Source organism: Manduca sexta, chromosome 22 (assembly GCF_014839805.1).
Source record: "Manduca sexta isolate Smith_Timp_Sample1 chromosome 22, JHU_Msex_v1.0, whole genome shotgun sequence".
Taxonomy (NCBI): Eukaryota; Metazoa; Arthropoda; class Insecta; order Lepidoptera; family Sphingidae; genus Manduca; species Manduca sexta.
In genome coordinates, this window is record NC_051136.1 from 14,869,486 (window position 1) to 14,885,733 (window position 16,248).

General features: G+C 33.5%; 1 protein-coding gene across 2 annotated transcripts in view; it reads right to left on the reverse strand.

The window, feature by feature from the left end:
* Positions 1-16,248, reverse strand: part of LOC115453480 (tyrosine-protein phosphatase Lar-like) — a 53,323-nt gene that overhangs the window by 13,052 nt on the left and 24,023 nt on the right. For both annotated transcript variants that reach the window (XM_037441624.1, XM_037441623.1), the window contains exon 2: positions 3,015-3,244. In XM_037441624.1, coding sequence (XP_037297521.1) covers positions 3,015-3,244 — 230 coding nt within the window. The remainder of the gene's footprint in view (positions 1-3,014; positions 3,245-16,248) is intronic.

Genomic DNA, 16,248 nt, shown 5'->3' on the forward strand with positions numbered 1-16,248 from the left:
ATAAAAAAAATAATTAGCAATATTATCTGTTCGCGATGTACGGAATGCGACGAATAACTGCACGTTTTATTCATGTTTTGTTTGTAGTTAATCTATTTATGTATCCAACCTTCGTATTTTAATGTCTATGAACATAAATGTCTAGAATGAATCATACAATTAGATTAGGAAATAAAATATGTTTAAGGTTTTATCGCGGTTTTTATATTCTTTTCTAATATTTTAGAGACTGCATGCAGCCTTCATGGTAACGGGTCAAAATAAATTTGTTTCGATTTCACAAAAAATCATTACCTAATTACATTGTTCGGTTTTATATAAATGTAATTAAGTATAGACTTGATTTTGCGCTGGTTACCTAATCTACCGTGAAATAACAAAACACCAACGTAAAACACTGAATATTTTTCCTATAACGTTATTTACGCGTTTTTACATATTAGCATATTATCTGTAAATATGTTATTTTTGTATTAATGACGCTGTGACATCTTGTCACAAGAACATTTCAAATAAGACAGTGACTTATTAGCAATTGGTTATAACTTCTGGAGCACAAATTTGGTCCTTATGTCCGGTCTATAACTAAACTGTTTAATGTCTTTAATTATGGAGAATTGCATACTAAATGAATTCAAAATTCAAACAAAACGACAATTTGAAATTGTACAATCCGAAACAAAACTAAACACCGTAATCACTTCAAATTATCCAAATAGATGGCTAAAACCGCTAATGTATGGTAGTGGGAACACAGCATTTACCGCGAAATGTTCAGAGTGCTTAACTGCGCATTAGTTCCTGTTATTAGCTCAATTCAGTACAAAATCTTTGTACTATTCAATCGTGTTTTATCATATCAATAATATATTTGTCTTATTTGATTCCATATTGCAAGTAAATTCTAAAATAAAAAAATTTATTAAATATGTAATTCACAAGTTCTATTTGATGTTTGAAACTTGACGAATTAGATGTTAAATTTCACAGTAAAGACAACGATAAAACATTTATATAATTAAACACGCACGGTTTTATATCAACAAAGTGAAAACCGAGCAAAATTAAGAAGTCAGTTAAACCCTCTCACTCCAATTACCAGGAGGTGAATTAAAAAAATCCGCATAACCGTGGCATCAAAAAGTCTGCGTGAAAGAAACAGAGATATCTCGTTAGCCGACTCGTTATTTACGTGGGAGATGTGGCGACGCGGCCTAATGAGACTTTTATTTATAAAGTTGAGCACACAATGGGGACTTTAAAGTTGCATTGTGCTATTGTTGCTTTTCATTTTAAACGAGGAGTTTGCGGTACACCGCTATGTAAATTGGACGGTCGTTGTTGGCATGAGGACTCGTTAGTACGAATGTACGTGGATACCACTCCACTCGTCAGTATTGTAAGTGCCGGCCCTAATGCGAACTCATTTGGTTCGTTTTTATTTTATTTTTATTGTTTGTTATTAAATTGGAATACCTATTTAATAAGCACTTACAACATACTAGTGGTGTCTTTGGGTATTATAGTGTTCCGTCAAATCGTCAGGGTTTTGCTCTTGCCTATCTCCTTAAACAGTATTCGAGCACTATTAAACATTATTTTTATTATTTTGCGCTCCTATACAGGGTCATTTTGACATTGTGTTACTAAATGAAACTATATACTTATTTACTTGGAAAAAACCACTTTATAATTAGTTACCTGAGCCGTAAATCACTACATAGTATAAAACAAGGTCGCTTTCTCTGTCCCTACCTTTGTATGCTTAAATCTTTAAAACTACGCAACGGATTTTGATGCGGTTTTTTTTTAATAGATAGAGTGATTCAAGAGGAAGTTTTATATGTATAATAATAACATCCATTAATTAGTCAGCATTACACCCGTGCGAAGCCGGGGCGGGTCGCTAGTGTAAAATAAAAAAGTGTAAGTTTCAAACAAATAACTATTAATAAAAAGTAATTTTAATGATCTAAATAGGATAATTATACCTAGAAATAAATACTCGGTCGTTCATCATGTCTGGAAATTACTCAATGTAAAGCCATTATCATAAAAAATAATGGATTCTCTATAAATTTAAGTAATAAATTTCAGACAATAGACAGTATCTTATCAGTCTTGAATTTTGAAATATTGCGTTTAATGATCTCAAATCCTTTAGAATTAATACAATTAAACTTACTGTTATAAATAACCGAGTCATATTAGTAAACACCTCTTTTATACCTAAATAGTATTATTAACAGCTAATAACAATCAAAATACACTCAATATTAGATGCAGTATAGATTTTGATAGCGTTCGGTTACTATGAAAATACCTTTAAAATAGCAAAGATCATTCCAGAAGTAACTTTTCCATTAAAATACTTTAGACGCGTTGACAATTGAAGCGCGATTGGCCGCGCGCGAAACTTCGTAACGAAACAAGCTAACAGCTTCGATTGGGACTATTCCAGTTTCGACTCAAACTTAGGATATTGGCGACGTGACTTCTGAAAAATGTAATGATTTCGATGGCCTAAAGGTACCAATAGAGGAATATTAGCCTACTGACTAACTGACTTTAGGAAGATAATATTTTTTTTTGAGTATGTGTATTACTAAATGCTGTTCAGGACTGCGCGCGCACGCGTGACATACGTTCTTTGGAATAAGTCTTTATTGTGTACTTTTTCGAGATAAAAAGTAGCATCTATTGGTCAAGCTGCAAAACCGGGTTAAACAGCGGGGGCGCGGCAAGGCAACGCTGTCTAATGCCCCACCGGATAGTAAGTGGTCAACGTCGCCCATGGACGTCAGGAATCTCAGGGGCACAGCCAAGCCGCTGCCTATCATAGCAAACATTTTTACCACTCGTTAGAAGAAGGACAAGTCACAATGCCGAGGAAACATCATGGGAAGAAGTTCATCCAGAGCGCTCAAGTTAATGGTAATAATTACCTCTAGAAACGCGTAGTGCGGGCAGCAGGCATTTCCAGGTGGTATCAAAGAAATAAAAAAAAAACTCACCGTCTTATTCCCTAAATTCTTCACCCTGCAGTTCAAATACGCCGTCTTGCCGAGCAGCGCGGTGACATTCTTGGAAGCCACGAGGTCGAAGTACGGCCCGGTGCGAGGCGTGGGCCGCGGGTCCGCTGCGCCCACGCCTGGCGGGATGGCATTGTCCGCGGAGCCGGCCGGCGGTGAGGTGGCTGATGTGTTGAACACACTCTTGCCGAGCTCGCGTTGTGCTGATGATACTGGGGAAGAAATAAAATAATTTATCAATTGCGTAGACGAACATAACCTATGACAAGTCAAGAAGCATTTTCTTTATTGCTTTAAATGACGAGATGAGCTTGCTGTTCGCCTGATAGTAGGCGATACGACCGCCCATAAACAGTACAAATACCATCCAACTGCTTAGATTACAAAGTATTATTTGGTATTTCACTGCACTCTTCATCTTGAGACTCAGTCTTATTATGTCCGATAATTATACTGGCTACAATGTTCTTCAAACCCGAACATAACAGTGATTATACACTGCTGCTTGGCGGTAGATATATAGACTGCGCTGGTACCTACCCAGGTGGACGCTCACATATGAGAAACTACCACCAGTGACATTTAGTATTTACCTAAAATTAAAAAGCAAAAAACAATGTATTCAAAAACCAACTTGGGCTAACAAGAAAGGGCAGAAAAAAATTGAAAATAAAATAACATCAAGAACACGTCGCAATCTTCATCAATGTGGACGATATAGGCCCGTACCTAGATAATCAGGGCCCTTATTCTGTATGATAGTGTAAACGCGTAACGCGGCCGTGTCATGTTATCTTCGAGACATGTGCGTAGAATGGTATTCTGTAAGCCAAATTTCTATAGTCCTAAACATGATGCGTTGTGTTACGTGCTTGTTACGCACTGTCAAAATAACGTGCGGGATAGAGAATAAGGCACCTGTTGACGAGAACGATCAATAATAAATATCAAATAATATATGGTCAGTGGTAGCAATTAGGGAGGAAACATCATTAATTATACACAATTAGTATGACACGTGAACCAATAAGTCTCATGAAAATTTTGAATTGCCACGTATCCCTATTAGAGATCATAAATGTATTGTGGGTGTTCATTAACCCTCGTAGTCTTTTATCATTAAGTGTTTAGATTTTCCTTGCTTATTTATTTCTGACCCCACACTCAAATGTTCTTATCTCACAAGTATCCAGATCGTGTATTCCAACAACACCCAGAGGCTAGCGGTGTTGGATTTGTCAATAGGCCGTGTAGGCCGCGGTACAGAAAGGCGGCAGCTTGGGGAGCAGCATATTTTAAAGTAGGAGCGGTATCGTTACAATCGGTAACCTTTTTTCTTGGTACAAAAATAGTGGCGTAGACGCGGGGGTGGCCTATACCTTAGGGAAGTTGGTAGATATGAGTCCAGCACTGTAACCTAGACATGTTATATTGACAAATCACGCAAATTACTTTGGAAAAATGTTGTAAAAGTTAAACCCGCAAGCTCTCATTTTATCTCACACACAGCTGTGCCATGAAGGTAAACATACGGAAAATACAATACGATAATATAATATTGTTAGCGTCCAAATTCGAAACCTCAATTAATATCTATACCAAATTCTGAATATTAGTATTATTACCAAAGTTAGTTCGAGCAATTCTATACTTTAGGCTACACTAGCTTTCGCTGGCGGCTCCGCAAATGTGATGCAATATATCTGATTAAATGAATAACCTATATCTTTCCCAGGGTTGCAAAACTATTCCCATATCATATTCCACCGAAATCCGTTCTATAGTTTTTGAGTTTATTGCGTTCAGACACAAACAAATGCAGCGGGGGATTCAGCTTTATAATATATAACGATAACATAATTTATCGTAAAATATTTCAAAAAAAATTACCGTAATAATGAGTTTTTATGTTTACGCGATTAGACATCGTAATATTTTTTTTTACAAATTATCTCTGTGTTTTTATATTATTATTTTCTCCCGACGTTTCGAAGACTGCAGCCTTCATGGTCACGTAGGGACTGAGGTGTCGGTCGCCTGAAAGTCAAAATTTCAATATCTACCTACATTTTACAATTATACAATGAAGGCTGCAAAATTTTCAAAACGGCGAGGAAATTATAATTTAAAAAACCGCGATAATACCTGAAATATAGTTGTATTTTAAATGTTTAACATTCGCGTTTAAGTTTCAAAATTCGTCACTTTCCACGATCTGTCCAAATTTGAATTTAATTTATTATAAAATTATTTAAACTGGTATATTTACGCCTACGACTTTGCCGTCTCATAAAAAGCAATTACGAATTTGTGCTACAATAAATTGAAGCAAAAAAATGAGAACAAACAATGTGTCAAAAACACAATTCATACGGCTTAATTAAGTGGGTTTATTCCAAACTACTGTGTGTTTCTTGCTGAGAGCTTGTTACCGAATTTCGACTCGCATAATGATGTTTTTGCATACACCGCCGTAGTAGGGATCACGTGACATGTATATTGTTAGCATTGTAATGTTCTTTTGTTTCGAAATATGCTTGTAATGACGTGATTTACTAATAATGGTATCAGAAACAGCAAATGTTATTGTCATTTTCCCCTTAATGAAAATCATTTTGCTACTACATATTTTGTCATTAAATTTGAGCCTATGATTAGTACTTATTAGTTAAATTTGTTGAAAAAATAACATTTATTAATTAATCTGTATTGCATTCGACACCGCGGACAGGTTTCTTTTATGATTGACAGCGATACATTTCTTTACTACACTGCTCTAATGCTATTCAGCATACTTACCTATAAGTATCCAAGTATTTCAACGTCCAACGAACAATATTACATATACGCTACCTTGTAAATGTAGCCGTTGGAATCCCAACGTAAAACTCTGTACTGGTATAGACTTAATTCCAAGAGATGCATAAAATTAATAAAGCGGTACAAAATTATCGATATTTTATTAATAAATATAGAACACTGAACGGTACAACGCGCAGACAACGGCATTATCTGGATTTGCTCGCGCGGAAGCTCCGTGGAACCAATCACGTGTGTGAACATCACTTCAGAACGAATGACGTCAGACTGGACGTGTAAAACGCCCTTATATTTACTAGATACGCCCCGAATGAACTGCTATATTATTACCAAAAGTCTTTTATAAATAATTGCCAATTTATTTAACTTTGGAACGTAATGATTGTAGAGTCTAAAATATAGGGGAAATGTCAAGGGATTAGTGAATTAGGTGGTATAAATAGGTAACAAAAGTGGAGTGACCCTGCTATACCTCTCACTACCCTTTCTGATATACAGACTTGACATGTGTGTGTGTGCGAAATATATTGTTTCATCTATATCTGAGAAATCAGCATTAATAGTTTGTAAAAATCGATTGTCTGCTCCCAAAATATTCTCTAAATACTTTCTATGTTATTATAATACCATTAAATCAAAGAGCATTATAACCTAACAAATGTGTATGCGTTTTAATACCTTTCGTGCCACTGAGTATGCAAGTGTAAACCCTGTTTCAACTTAACTACTTAACAGTCCTATTAATGGTTAGAAAGTAAATTATTTAACGGTTTATAAATAGCAATTAAAACTGTCATAGTTAATATAAAAACAAATTAATTAAACCCATTTTGCATAAAAAGAAACCGTTTACGACCGCGTAAGTTTTCATGGAACAATGCGAGTGCGGTCGCCGCGATTCGATGCATATGCAGATGACGTATGAAAAAGGCTCTTGATATTTTTAATACACCAAGAAGCTTGAAGTAAAGATAAATTTCCTGTTTTATTTGTAATGGTTTTATCTTCCACTTTGGTCATGAGGAATATCATTGTATTTATGTACTGACCTTTTGTCAATCGTATTTGTCAAACTTGTTTGAAAATAATTAGTAATTTTAAAATAATGTGCATGTGGTTATTAGAAGTTTTTATAATTATAATAATATTAGCTTTTGCTCGCGTGATGGAGGTTTTCGGGATAAAAGTCCTGCTATATATTTTCTCGGGATAGAAAATAACCTATAACCGTTCCAGGGTCTTAAAATATTTCCATACCGAATTTCATCAAAATCCGTTCAGTTAATTTTGAGAAAATCGATAACATAAAGACAGACAAAAAGTTAAATTTGTTTTATAATATGTATGCATGTATAAATAATAAAATAACGACCACAATTTGGTTCGCGTAGAATTTGTTATTTTTTTGTAATCACAAATCGTTATAATTATATAACCTATATTTAAAGTACAAATTGCATCCCTGCTTCTTCGAATGTTCTATAAAGTCCTTGAAATTATTCAGACAAAATTATAAAAAACAGTTGGCCAAATTGATATTGGAAATAAAGTATGTTTTATCTCGTAGTCGATTTTCATCATAATTATGTTTTTAATAAATTACTGAACGGAAAATAATGTATTCAGATTTCAATGAAAGTCTCTTCCAGTAATTCGACATCACATATTGTTGACGAGCGAGTTTAATTATAAATATATTCATAAATATCAGTTCATATTTTGTACTGAAATTTTTTATAGAATTGATTCTGATAATTATTAATTTATTTAAAATAGTGTTCGATTTTCCGATACATTATCATAAAATATAATTAACGATTTCCCGATATTTGGTATGTTTTTAATTAATATGACTACTATGGTAGCGTAGTTTTACTGCACGGTAGGAATAACGCTCTGAGGTCTCGCGTTCGAATCCCGGGTCGGTAAAAATTATATTGGATTTTATTTTCAGTCGGGAGTCTGGAATTTGCGCCCGAAATAGCAAAAGGCTCTTATCACATGGGACGAAAGTGGGTGCCTTAATTGCACCTCTATCTACCTCATCAGGGATAAAGAAGTGAAATGTATGTGTTGCTTTTTATAAGTACAAATTAACCTTGCTCTTGGTACATATAAGACCTAAGTATATCTAAGATATTTGATGCGTTTTTTGACCTTTATAGAAAAGGAGAGATTAAAGAGAGAGATGCAATAGTCAGAAAGTAGAAATACATAATACAGGGCTAAATAAAATTATGTTTGGCACGGGTGATAAATCAAACGGAACTTAAGAATGGTTAGTTATGTAACCTTCCGTTACATACTCGTACGTGACTGGTACTTTGAACCACAACACCCTTGTGCTATATTAACATGTGATGAAAAATACTATGTACCGCTTTTTAAGCTCGTTGCGCGCACTGAGTGTGAGATTTAGTATAATTAAAGCATATAGAAGAATGCAAAAATAAAATTTAACTATAATATGTGTTACAAATATAATATTCTACCGTCGATTTTTGACCACTGGACGACCACTATTTTGTACATGGTAGGTAGAATATTGATGATTAATTATCTAGTTAAATACGTTCAACTGTAATTATTCGGCATTAATTCAACGTAGATACTTAATAGCCTCAATAACTTTTCTGTCCCCAATTATAAGTACAAGACTTCGTTTTCAGCAAACTTTTTCAGTAAAGACGAAAACCAAAGACAAACACTCTAGCAAAAAGTATTATCGTAAAATCAAAGAAATATTCACAATTGTATGATTGTATCATATTGCGTTGCTATAAGACATTGATTATATTCATGTCTAGATACCGCGTCATGGTTTCCATTGCTATTCCGTTATCAAAAGTAGTTCGATTTACCGAACTTCTCTCTCTATCTTTATATTTCCCTCACCCACGGCACGCACGTGTGTTTACCTTACAACAAATCGTTATCTATAGGCACTTATTGTAAAGATTATTTAATAGAATAGCGTATTATCATAATTTCTGACACTAATAAACAGATATACATTTATTCGATTATACTAATTGACTAACGGCAATATATACCTTATTATATTATTTTTTTCAATAACTATACAGTTAATATATTTAAATATGCCACCACACAGTTCTGAAAAACTAAAAATGTGCGAAAGAAGTCCCTAGATGTCTACATTTATCACTTATTTTGTTCCACCTTCATAACTATCCATCTAGATTTGTAAAAAATAATATACGAGTGGCTTTGAAGGTCGGTTTTAGTAATACTGTCTCCGAGCCTTTAGAAAAATATTTGTTTAGCAAGTTGCGGTTTCAAGTCAAACCTGAATAATTTAGCCACTAATGTTGGATGTTTTAAAGTTACAATGACGCTCGGTCACGTAAGTTTGAATGTCAGAATGTCGAAAAATAGGATTAACATCAGGACAATTTAAAGAATTGTAATGCAATTAAAATTGTATCTCTTTTTATTGTTCAATCTTAAATAATTTTTTTGTTATGTAAAAGAAAAAAAAAACATACTCATAATATTATTATAATTAATTTATCTATTTAGTATATTATATACTTACTGTTTATAAATGTTGCAAACGTTTTAGCTTTTAATCCATCAATGGAAACCGTCCTTAATTATGCGTTCAAAGTACAAACGTAATTATACAAGATGATTATAGTTCATTAAGTCAAAGAACATGAAGGTCAACAAAACAAATCATGTGATCGTTACGGCGTAGCTCCGTAGCACATCTGCTAGAAACGCTACGAATATTAACGAACATTTTCTTTGGTTTCTATTTCCCTTAATAACATCACACAGATGCCAATGTGGTTTAATTACTGTACAAATTAAATACCTATTTGACAAAATCTCAAAGGAAATTACAAAATACGAATCCTCAAACACAAATAATGAAATTAAAAGGGGGTTTTATCTCTGCTCGGGTATCGAAGAATGACACAATTAGAGTAAAAGCATTGTCGACTCTATCAATTATAATGTCATTCAGACCGGCATCTGCTTCTTCAGATTGCCAGCGATATTTTACTCTAATTAATTTTATCTTTCACAGTCCTTGATTAAATATTATTTATAAAGATACAATAGGCTGGAATAGGCCGAAATATATTTTGAACTCAGTTTTGAATTTATCATTGTACGCCAAGATAGCCTGTATATTTCAGTGATTTCGCAGATAATTGCTGTCGATGGAATCAGTTATTACATTTTCTGTTCAAATGATTAAGAATTTCTCTGATTTTTGAAGTTTATGTCTCAGTTTTATGATTCATTGTTTTATGGCTTTTTTTGGCAAGTATAATAAACAAAAATATAACAATGAATCATATATGTATAAAAAAAGTCATTGCCATAAATCGGCAATTGTTAATTAGAATGCCAAGCAGAATTATTACTTTACAAGATAATCAAGTGTTTTCGGTACAAAAAAAAATATTCCCAAGCAATGATAAGAAAATAATGTCTTCAATTAACACCTGAAACAAACGTAAAATAAAACAAAAATCAAAATTCTAATTGAATAAAACGTAACTTGCTGAAACGACAGTCAACACAAATGAACTCGAAAAGTCGGAAGCCGAATTCGCAATTACTCTTAAGGAGCATCATGAGGCACAAATGAAAAAGCGGAACAATATTTCACGGCGTCTCAAATTTCAAATTGAATTGCACGCGCCAGTGGCGGCCATTGTAGCGAAACTTCGACATTTGTTGACAAGCTATTTAAGATTTGTTGTTGATGTTGCAAGTGATATCAATTCGAGTTACAGGTAAGAAAATGAGTATGTGCAGGAACAAACAACATTGGCTGAAAATATTATTAAAACCATCGGTATGTGTACTACGTACTAGATTTGGTGTTCCGAGCGTTAAACGTGTTCAACTGAATTGAACTGCAATCCATACAACTGCTTTAATATGGTGTCAATATTGACGGCTTGTAGTTATTTACGGAGTGACGCTCATATTATAAGTACTCGAGTCTAAGTGTAAACCTGGATGTGAATAAAAAAATTTAGTCAAATAAGTAAAATTATTTGTTGTTCAAGTAAATAAATAATAACAGTGACGTTTTGATTGCTATTTTAGTTCAGGTTTTGAACAATAAGTTTATATGGACGTTCGTGCCTACAGAATATAAGTCAATGGCTAAAACGCAGTATTTAGAAAAATAGTCCCAGGGTCCGCGCTTCGAGAAACACCTACTATATAATAACATATACGTTTTATAATAAATTTGGCAAACAATACCCGTTCCCGCTTAGTTCGATGCTAATAACGAACATGATCATAAAGAAGGCTCAGTTGTTATTGTCGCATTGAATACCACAATGTACAAGGGTCCGTGGGACAAAACACGAAAGGACTCGCTTCGGTATTTTATAACTGGTAGGTACCCTAGGGCTCTCAAAGTTTTTTATTCAGCACAGAAATTAATTTACAAAATTCTTATGTTGAAGCGATATTTTTGGATACATTGTATTTTGCTATAATCAACGTTACGTATAATCTTACTAATATAAATGCAGAATATATATTCTGATGTTAGTAATGAACATTAAAACCTCTAAATAGATTTTGATATTTGGTAAAGAGAATATGTTCTAGACAGATAGGATTAAAAAATACCTTCGTTTTAATAAATGTGCATTTAAAATCTGTCTTTTACACGATTATAAGATATAATCCAGTAGTGGCAGATTTTTGATTACATGATTCATTTTGTTCTTTTAATAAGGCATAAATAGTGTTACATTTCTAGCTGCCTAGCTACCTCACACACGTGGCAATTGCTATTCGCAGCCGTAGAACATCTATACATACGCAGCCTGATCTGTATGACATATTGCCTTAGAGACGTAGCCTCCGTCAAACGGATAGTTGACCTAATTTGAGTTTGCGGGTTAAATGTTGGTGACAATAGATATGGGAAGACGATCGGAGTATTAACGTAGTCTGTTTTTGCGTTGAATTTCATCTTATAATTATCTAAATAGTAGCTTATATGTTATAATAAATTGATGGCTCTAGAAACATACAATTTTGACCTTTATTCTTATGTTTACACGAATAGATATTGAAATAAAACTATTTTAAGGATTTATTGCGCTTAGTGGTCACGCGGGTGACCCAGAGGCTGCGAAGGATTATAATAATATAAATCCATAGAATAGTTTTACTTCAATCGTATATACAATTCATTAAATGAAAAATAATTATTAAGAATTTTCTTATATACTTAAAGGAATAAAGATAAATAAATATGATGGCTGTTTGTGGAAATTTGTTCCTTAAAGATATGTAAAGGGATAAAAAAAAACTACCACATAACACGGATGGTTTCAACATTTTGCTGATGAGAACTCCCACCGGGCACATAGAAGCACGACTTCAATAAAAGTACTAAAATTTTAAAACAGAAATTCGAGGTAATGTTCTAACATTTTACCCACTTTGAGAACCACCGATACGTATTTTTCCTCCGTTGACATGAGAAGTTTGCCCGAAGATGTGCTTGAGTATTAAAAGTTATCTCATTTGCATTGTGATATGTTTTGCACAGTGCGGCAAGTTAACGAACATTCCTCGCCGGTGTCACACAATACGCATTGCAGATGCCGCATTGTTCCAACTGTTTGGTGTTCTTCAATAAGATTTGAATATTGATTCCAAAGCCTTTTCGATGCTATTGTTAGTAACTTTCATTCCGTTCCGTACATTGTCCGGCCTTTACCAACGAACTTACTATTATGTAAAACTTATTTAATCATGTTTATCAATTTTCAGGTTTCTATGAAAAGGCTTGGTTTTCGTGTTCATTTTTAATTAAAATTTAAGCTATTTTTAGCGCATCTTATGTATTTATGACACAATTAACTTAAGTTGCTAAGAACGAAACCATTTTTGTTCTAGAAAACTTGATAAACCTCTGCCTTTTTTTGAAGTCGGTTAAAAAAAATAGGTAAAAAATACCAAATAGATATATAAGGGAAGTGAATATTTGTATTCTATTACATTGATTATAATATCTTACTGCTATCTATGGCATTTTTTTTTTAATTGGCCGTTGCTACCGAGACAGTGAAGTCTTCTTAATGAATATTGTAAATGGTTAGTTATAAAAGCACCATAAAGGTCTAGTTAGATGAACCTGTGGTGATGGTATGATTAAACATTGTGACATGTTAAATTTATTTTTAGCAATTGTTTACACTAATACCATTTTATAATAGGAAAAGTACATATAACTTATGAATTCAACATTTTTGTATCAAGTATTCACATGCACAAAATAGCTTAAAAAGACATTAGAATAAATTATATTAAAAGTATTAACGTCACTTAGCGAACAACTAATAATACTAGATTACATTTTATTAATCATTAAACATATAAAAATCAAAACAATTTCCTCAAAACGAGTTGATGTGAACAAACCACTATACAATAAAAATTCTATCCAAACAGCAACACAAGACTACCACTAAAAACAACTGTTCCAAATACAAATATTATCTTTCCAAATCACACCTCACCGCATTAACCGGCCAATAGTCCATAACGGAGGCGAATGAAATAAAACAAACCGATGAATCGCAGCAATAAAACTGACCATTACCGAAGTAAACAATATTAGAGAAAGAATCATAGCGATAAATCTTGACTCAAATGCCCAGCGATAGCGGCCAAATTGTGGCGAAAGAAATATATTTACGTAATACATAAGTTGTATCTGAAATCTGGTCTCTAAAGTGTACGCTGCGGCGAAAATATTTTGCTGCGCAGTTTTTTTGTTTTTTGTAGGTATTTTTTGGGATTCTGATCGAACGTGTAACGTTTATGTTGCGTGATTTTCCAATATCTTATTTGTGTATGGCAATTTACATAATGTAAATAGTTATGCTTTTTAGTTGCGCCAGACTACATATCCGTGAGCTTTTTAGTTACGAATAAATAAAATATGAGATACACTCTACTTAATATACCTTCTCTATATGTAGGTGTCTATGTAAATAAATAAATAAATGGAAATTGAAAAAATATTTTTTGCACAAACAAAATATTCGTAACAACGCATTTTAGGAATTTGCAGACTACCTCCAATATTTTATATTGGAGGTAGTAGCTACTGTCTGCAAATAAAGCTCATATTGCTTTAAAATTCACATTAAAGTTTTAAATTATTTTTAACTTATTTAAAATCTTGCATCAACGATTCTTCCACGGTAGTTAACGCGCCTTCAAGCCACATAACTAATACTTACTTACTTAAAAACTAAACTTATTGAAGTTTAGTTTTTAAGTAAGTACTCGTTTAATAAACTCTTCCTAAAAGAGGAAAACAATACAATCGTCTAGTTCTTATTTCAAATAATTCAAATATAAATCAATTAATATTAAAAATGTAATAAAGGCCTATTCTCTAAAGTTCTGTTGTGCCTCGAAATTGCTTGGAATAAAATAATGAAAATAGGAATGAATTTCATTATGAAACAGAGTGAAATAAAGGATTCTTTAAATATTAAAGGAATAGATGCGTAGGTACTTGTAAGCTCATGTTTTCATTTACCGTCAAACCATCTTTCATAAATTTGCTCTCTGTTTCATATTATATTCAAAATAAGACACTATGTTTTTATGAAAACTTAATTTTGTATTATAAATGATGAGACGACTCAGACATGCGGCTTTGAGACAGCAATATAATATACTTCTTAGCTTTACCTTCTTCACCTTATAAAAACAAAAGTACATCGCAGTTATTTCGTGAAGTGCAAGCGAGTTAAAAAAAATCTTTTGGCGCTATCTATATAGTTCCAAAGACGGTTTAGCTCAATAATACTAGGCCTATATTGTCCCACTGCTGGGAAATGGTCCGTGCATTTCTATAAGAAAATGTATAATAATAATAATATCAGCCCTGGATTATATACTTGCCCACTGCTGAGCACGGGCCTCCTCTAACTACTGAGAGGGATTAGGCCTTAGTCCACCACGCTGGCCTAGTGCGGATTGGTAGACTTCACACACCTTCGAAATTCCTATACAGAATTTCTCAGATGTGCAGGTTTCCTCACGATGTTTTCCTTCACCGTTAAAGCGAACGATAAATTCACAAAGAATACACACATGATTTTAGAAAAGTCAGAGGTGTGTGCCCTTGGGATTTGAACCTGCGGACATTCGTCTCGGCAGTCCGTTCCACACCAAACTAGGCTATCGCCGCTTTTAAGAAAATGTATGAATTGAAATAATTAATCATTACTGTTCTACTATCGATTTCCCGAGGCCTAAATATCAGATCGTAATGTTCCGACTGTACCCATTTTAAAGTCGTTAGGTGACTTAAAAGCCATTTGGAGGTAACAGTATCGATTTGAAAGAATTCATGGACACTCCTCTCTTTGGAGGGTTTCCAACTGTACATACATAGTATCACGCCTTATTTGTAAGTGCAGGCAGAGGTGATATCACACAATACATTCGCTAAGTTTTTATTTCCAATAATTCAAATATTAATCAATTATTATTTAAAATGTAATAATGGCCTATAGTTCTTTTGTACCACAAAATTATTACTTGGAATACAATAATAAAGGTAGGAATGAGTTTCAGCCATGCCAGCTAAGTTAGGGCCTAAGTAACGAGATCGTGTCTATTACCATTTATTGGGAAAGATTTTAGACTTGGGTTCGATGCTGAGCAGGAAAACCAAATATTAATTTAGCCGACCCGGGAATCGAATCCGAGACCTCAAAATAACACTTATTGCAATACAACCCGTGATACTAAAATAGGGTATTTGACCTATTTTATTTATTACTTTTATAAAATATGTGCGTCGTATAAATTCTAAAACAGAAGAAATCATTGAAATCTGGTGTAAAATCCACAAGTTTATAAGCCATTGAAATAAGGTAGTAGGGGTGAGTGTCAAATCACAGAAAAGGGACGAAATACTGGCACGTGACGTCAGCGGATAATACGATGCGTGTGAAAGAAAGAGATGTAGCGATAACCCCACTCCACGCCAGGACACGTAGCAATATTTGAAATTTGAATTACTGCCTCATTTTTTATAGAATTTTAATTCTGTTTTCACATAAGGATTTCTTTTTTGTACTTATTGCTGTTACATATTAAAATGCACAAAATCAAACATAGTCAAATGTCCTATTTAACAACATTTAACATAAGCTTTAAAACCTATAGATACATACGTTGTTAAGCTTGCCCCATTCGTTCAATTATACGAATGGATACAATTAATCACGGCCGGGTATTGATCGCAAGCTAGACTTGAATTCATGTTTAGGATGAATACCAAAATATCGTTAACCCGGATTTCGGCGAGCATTATTTAGGAGTGGTGCGATATTGATAATTTTAA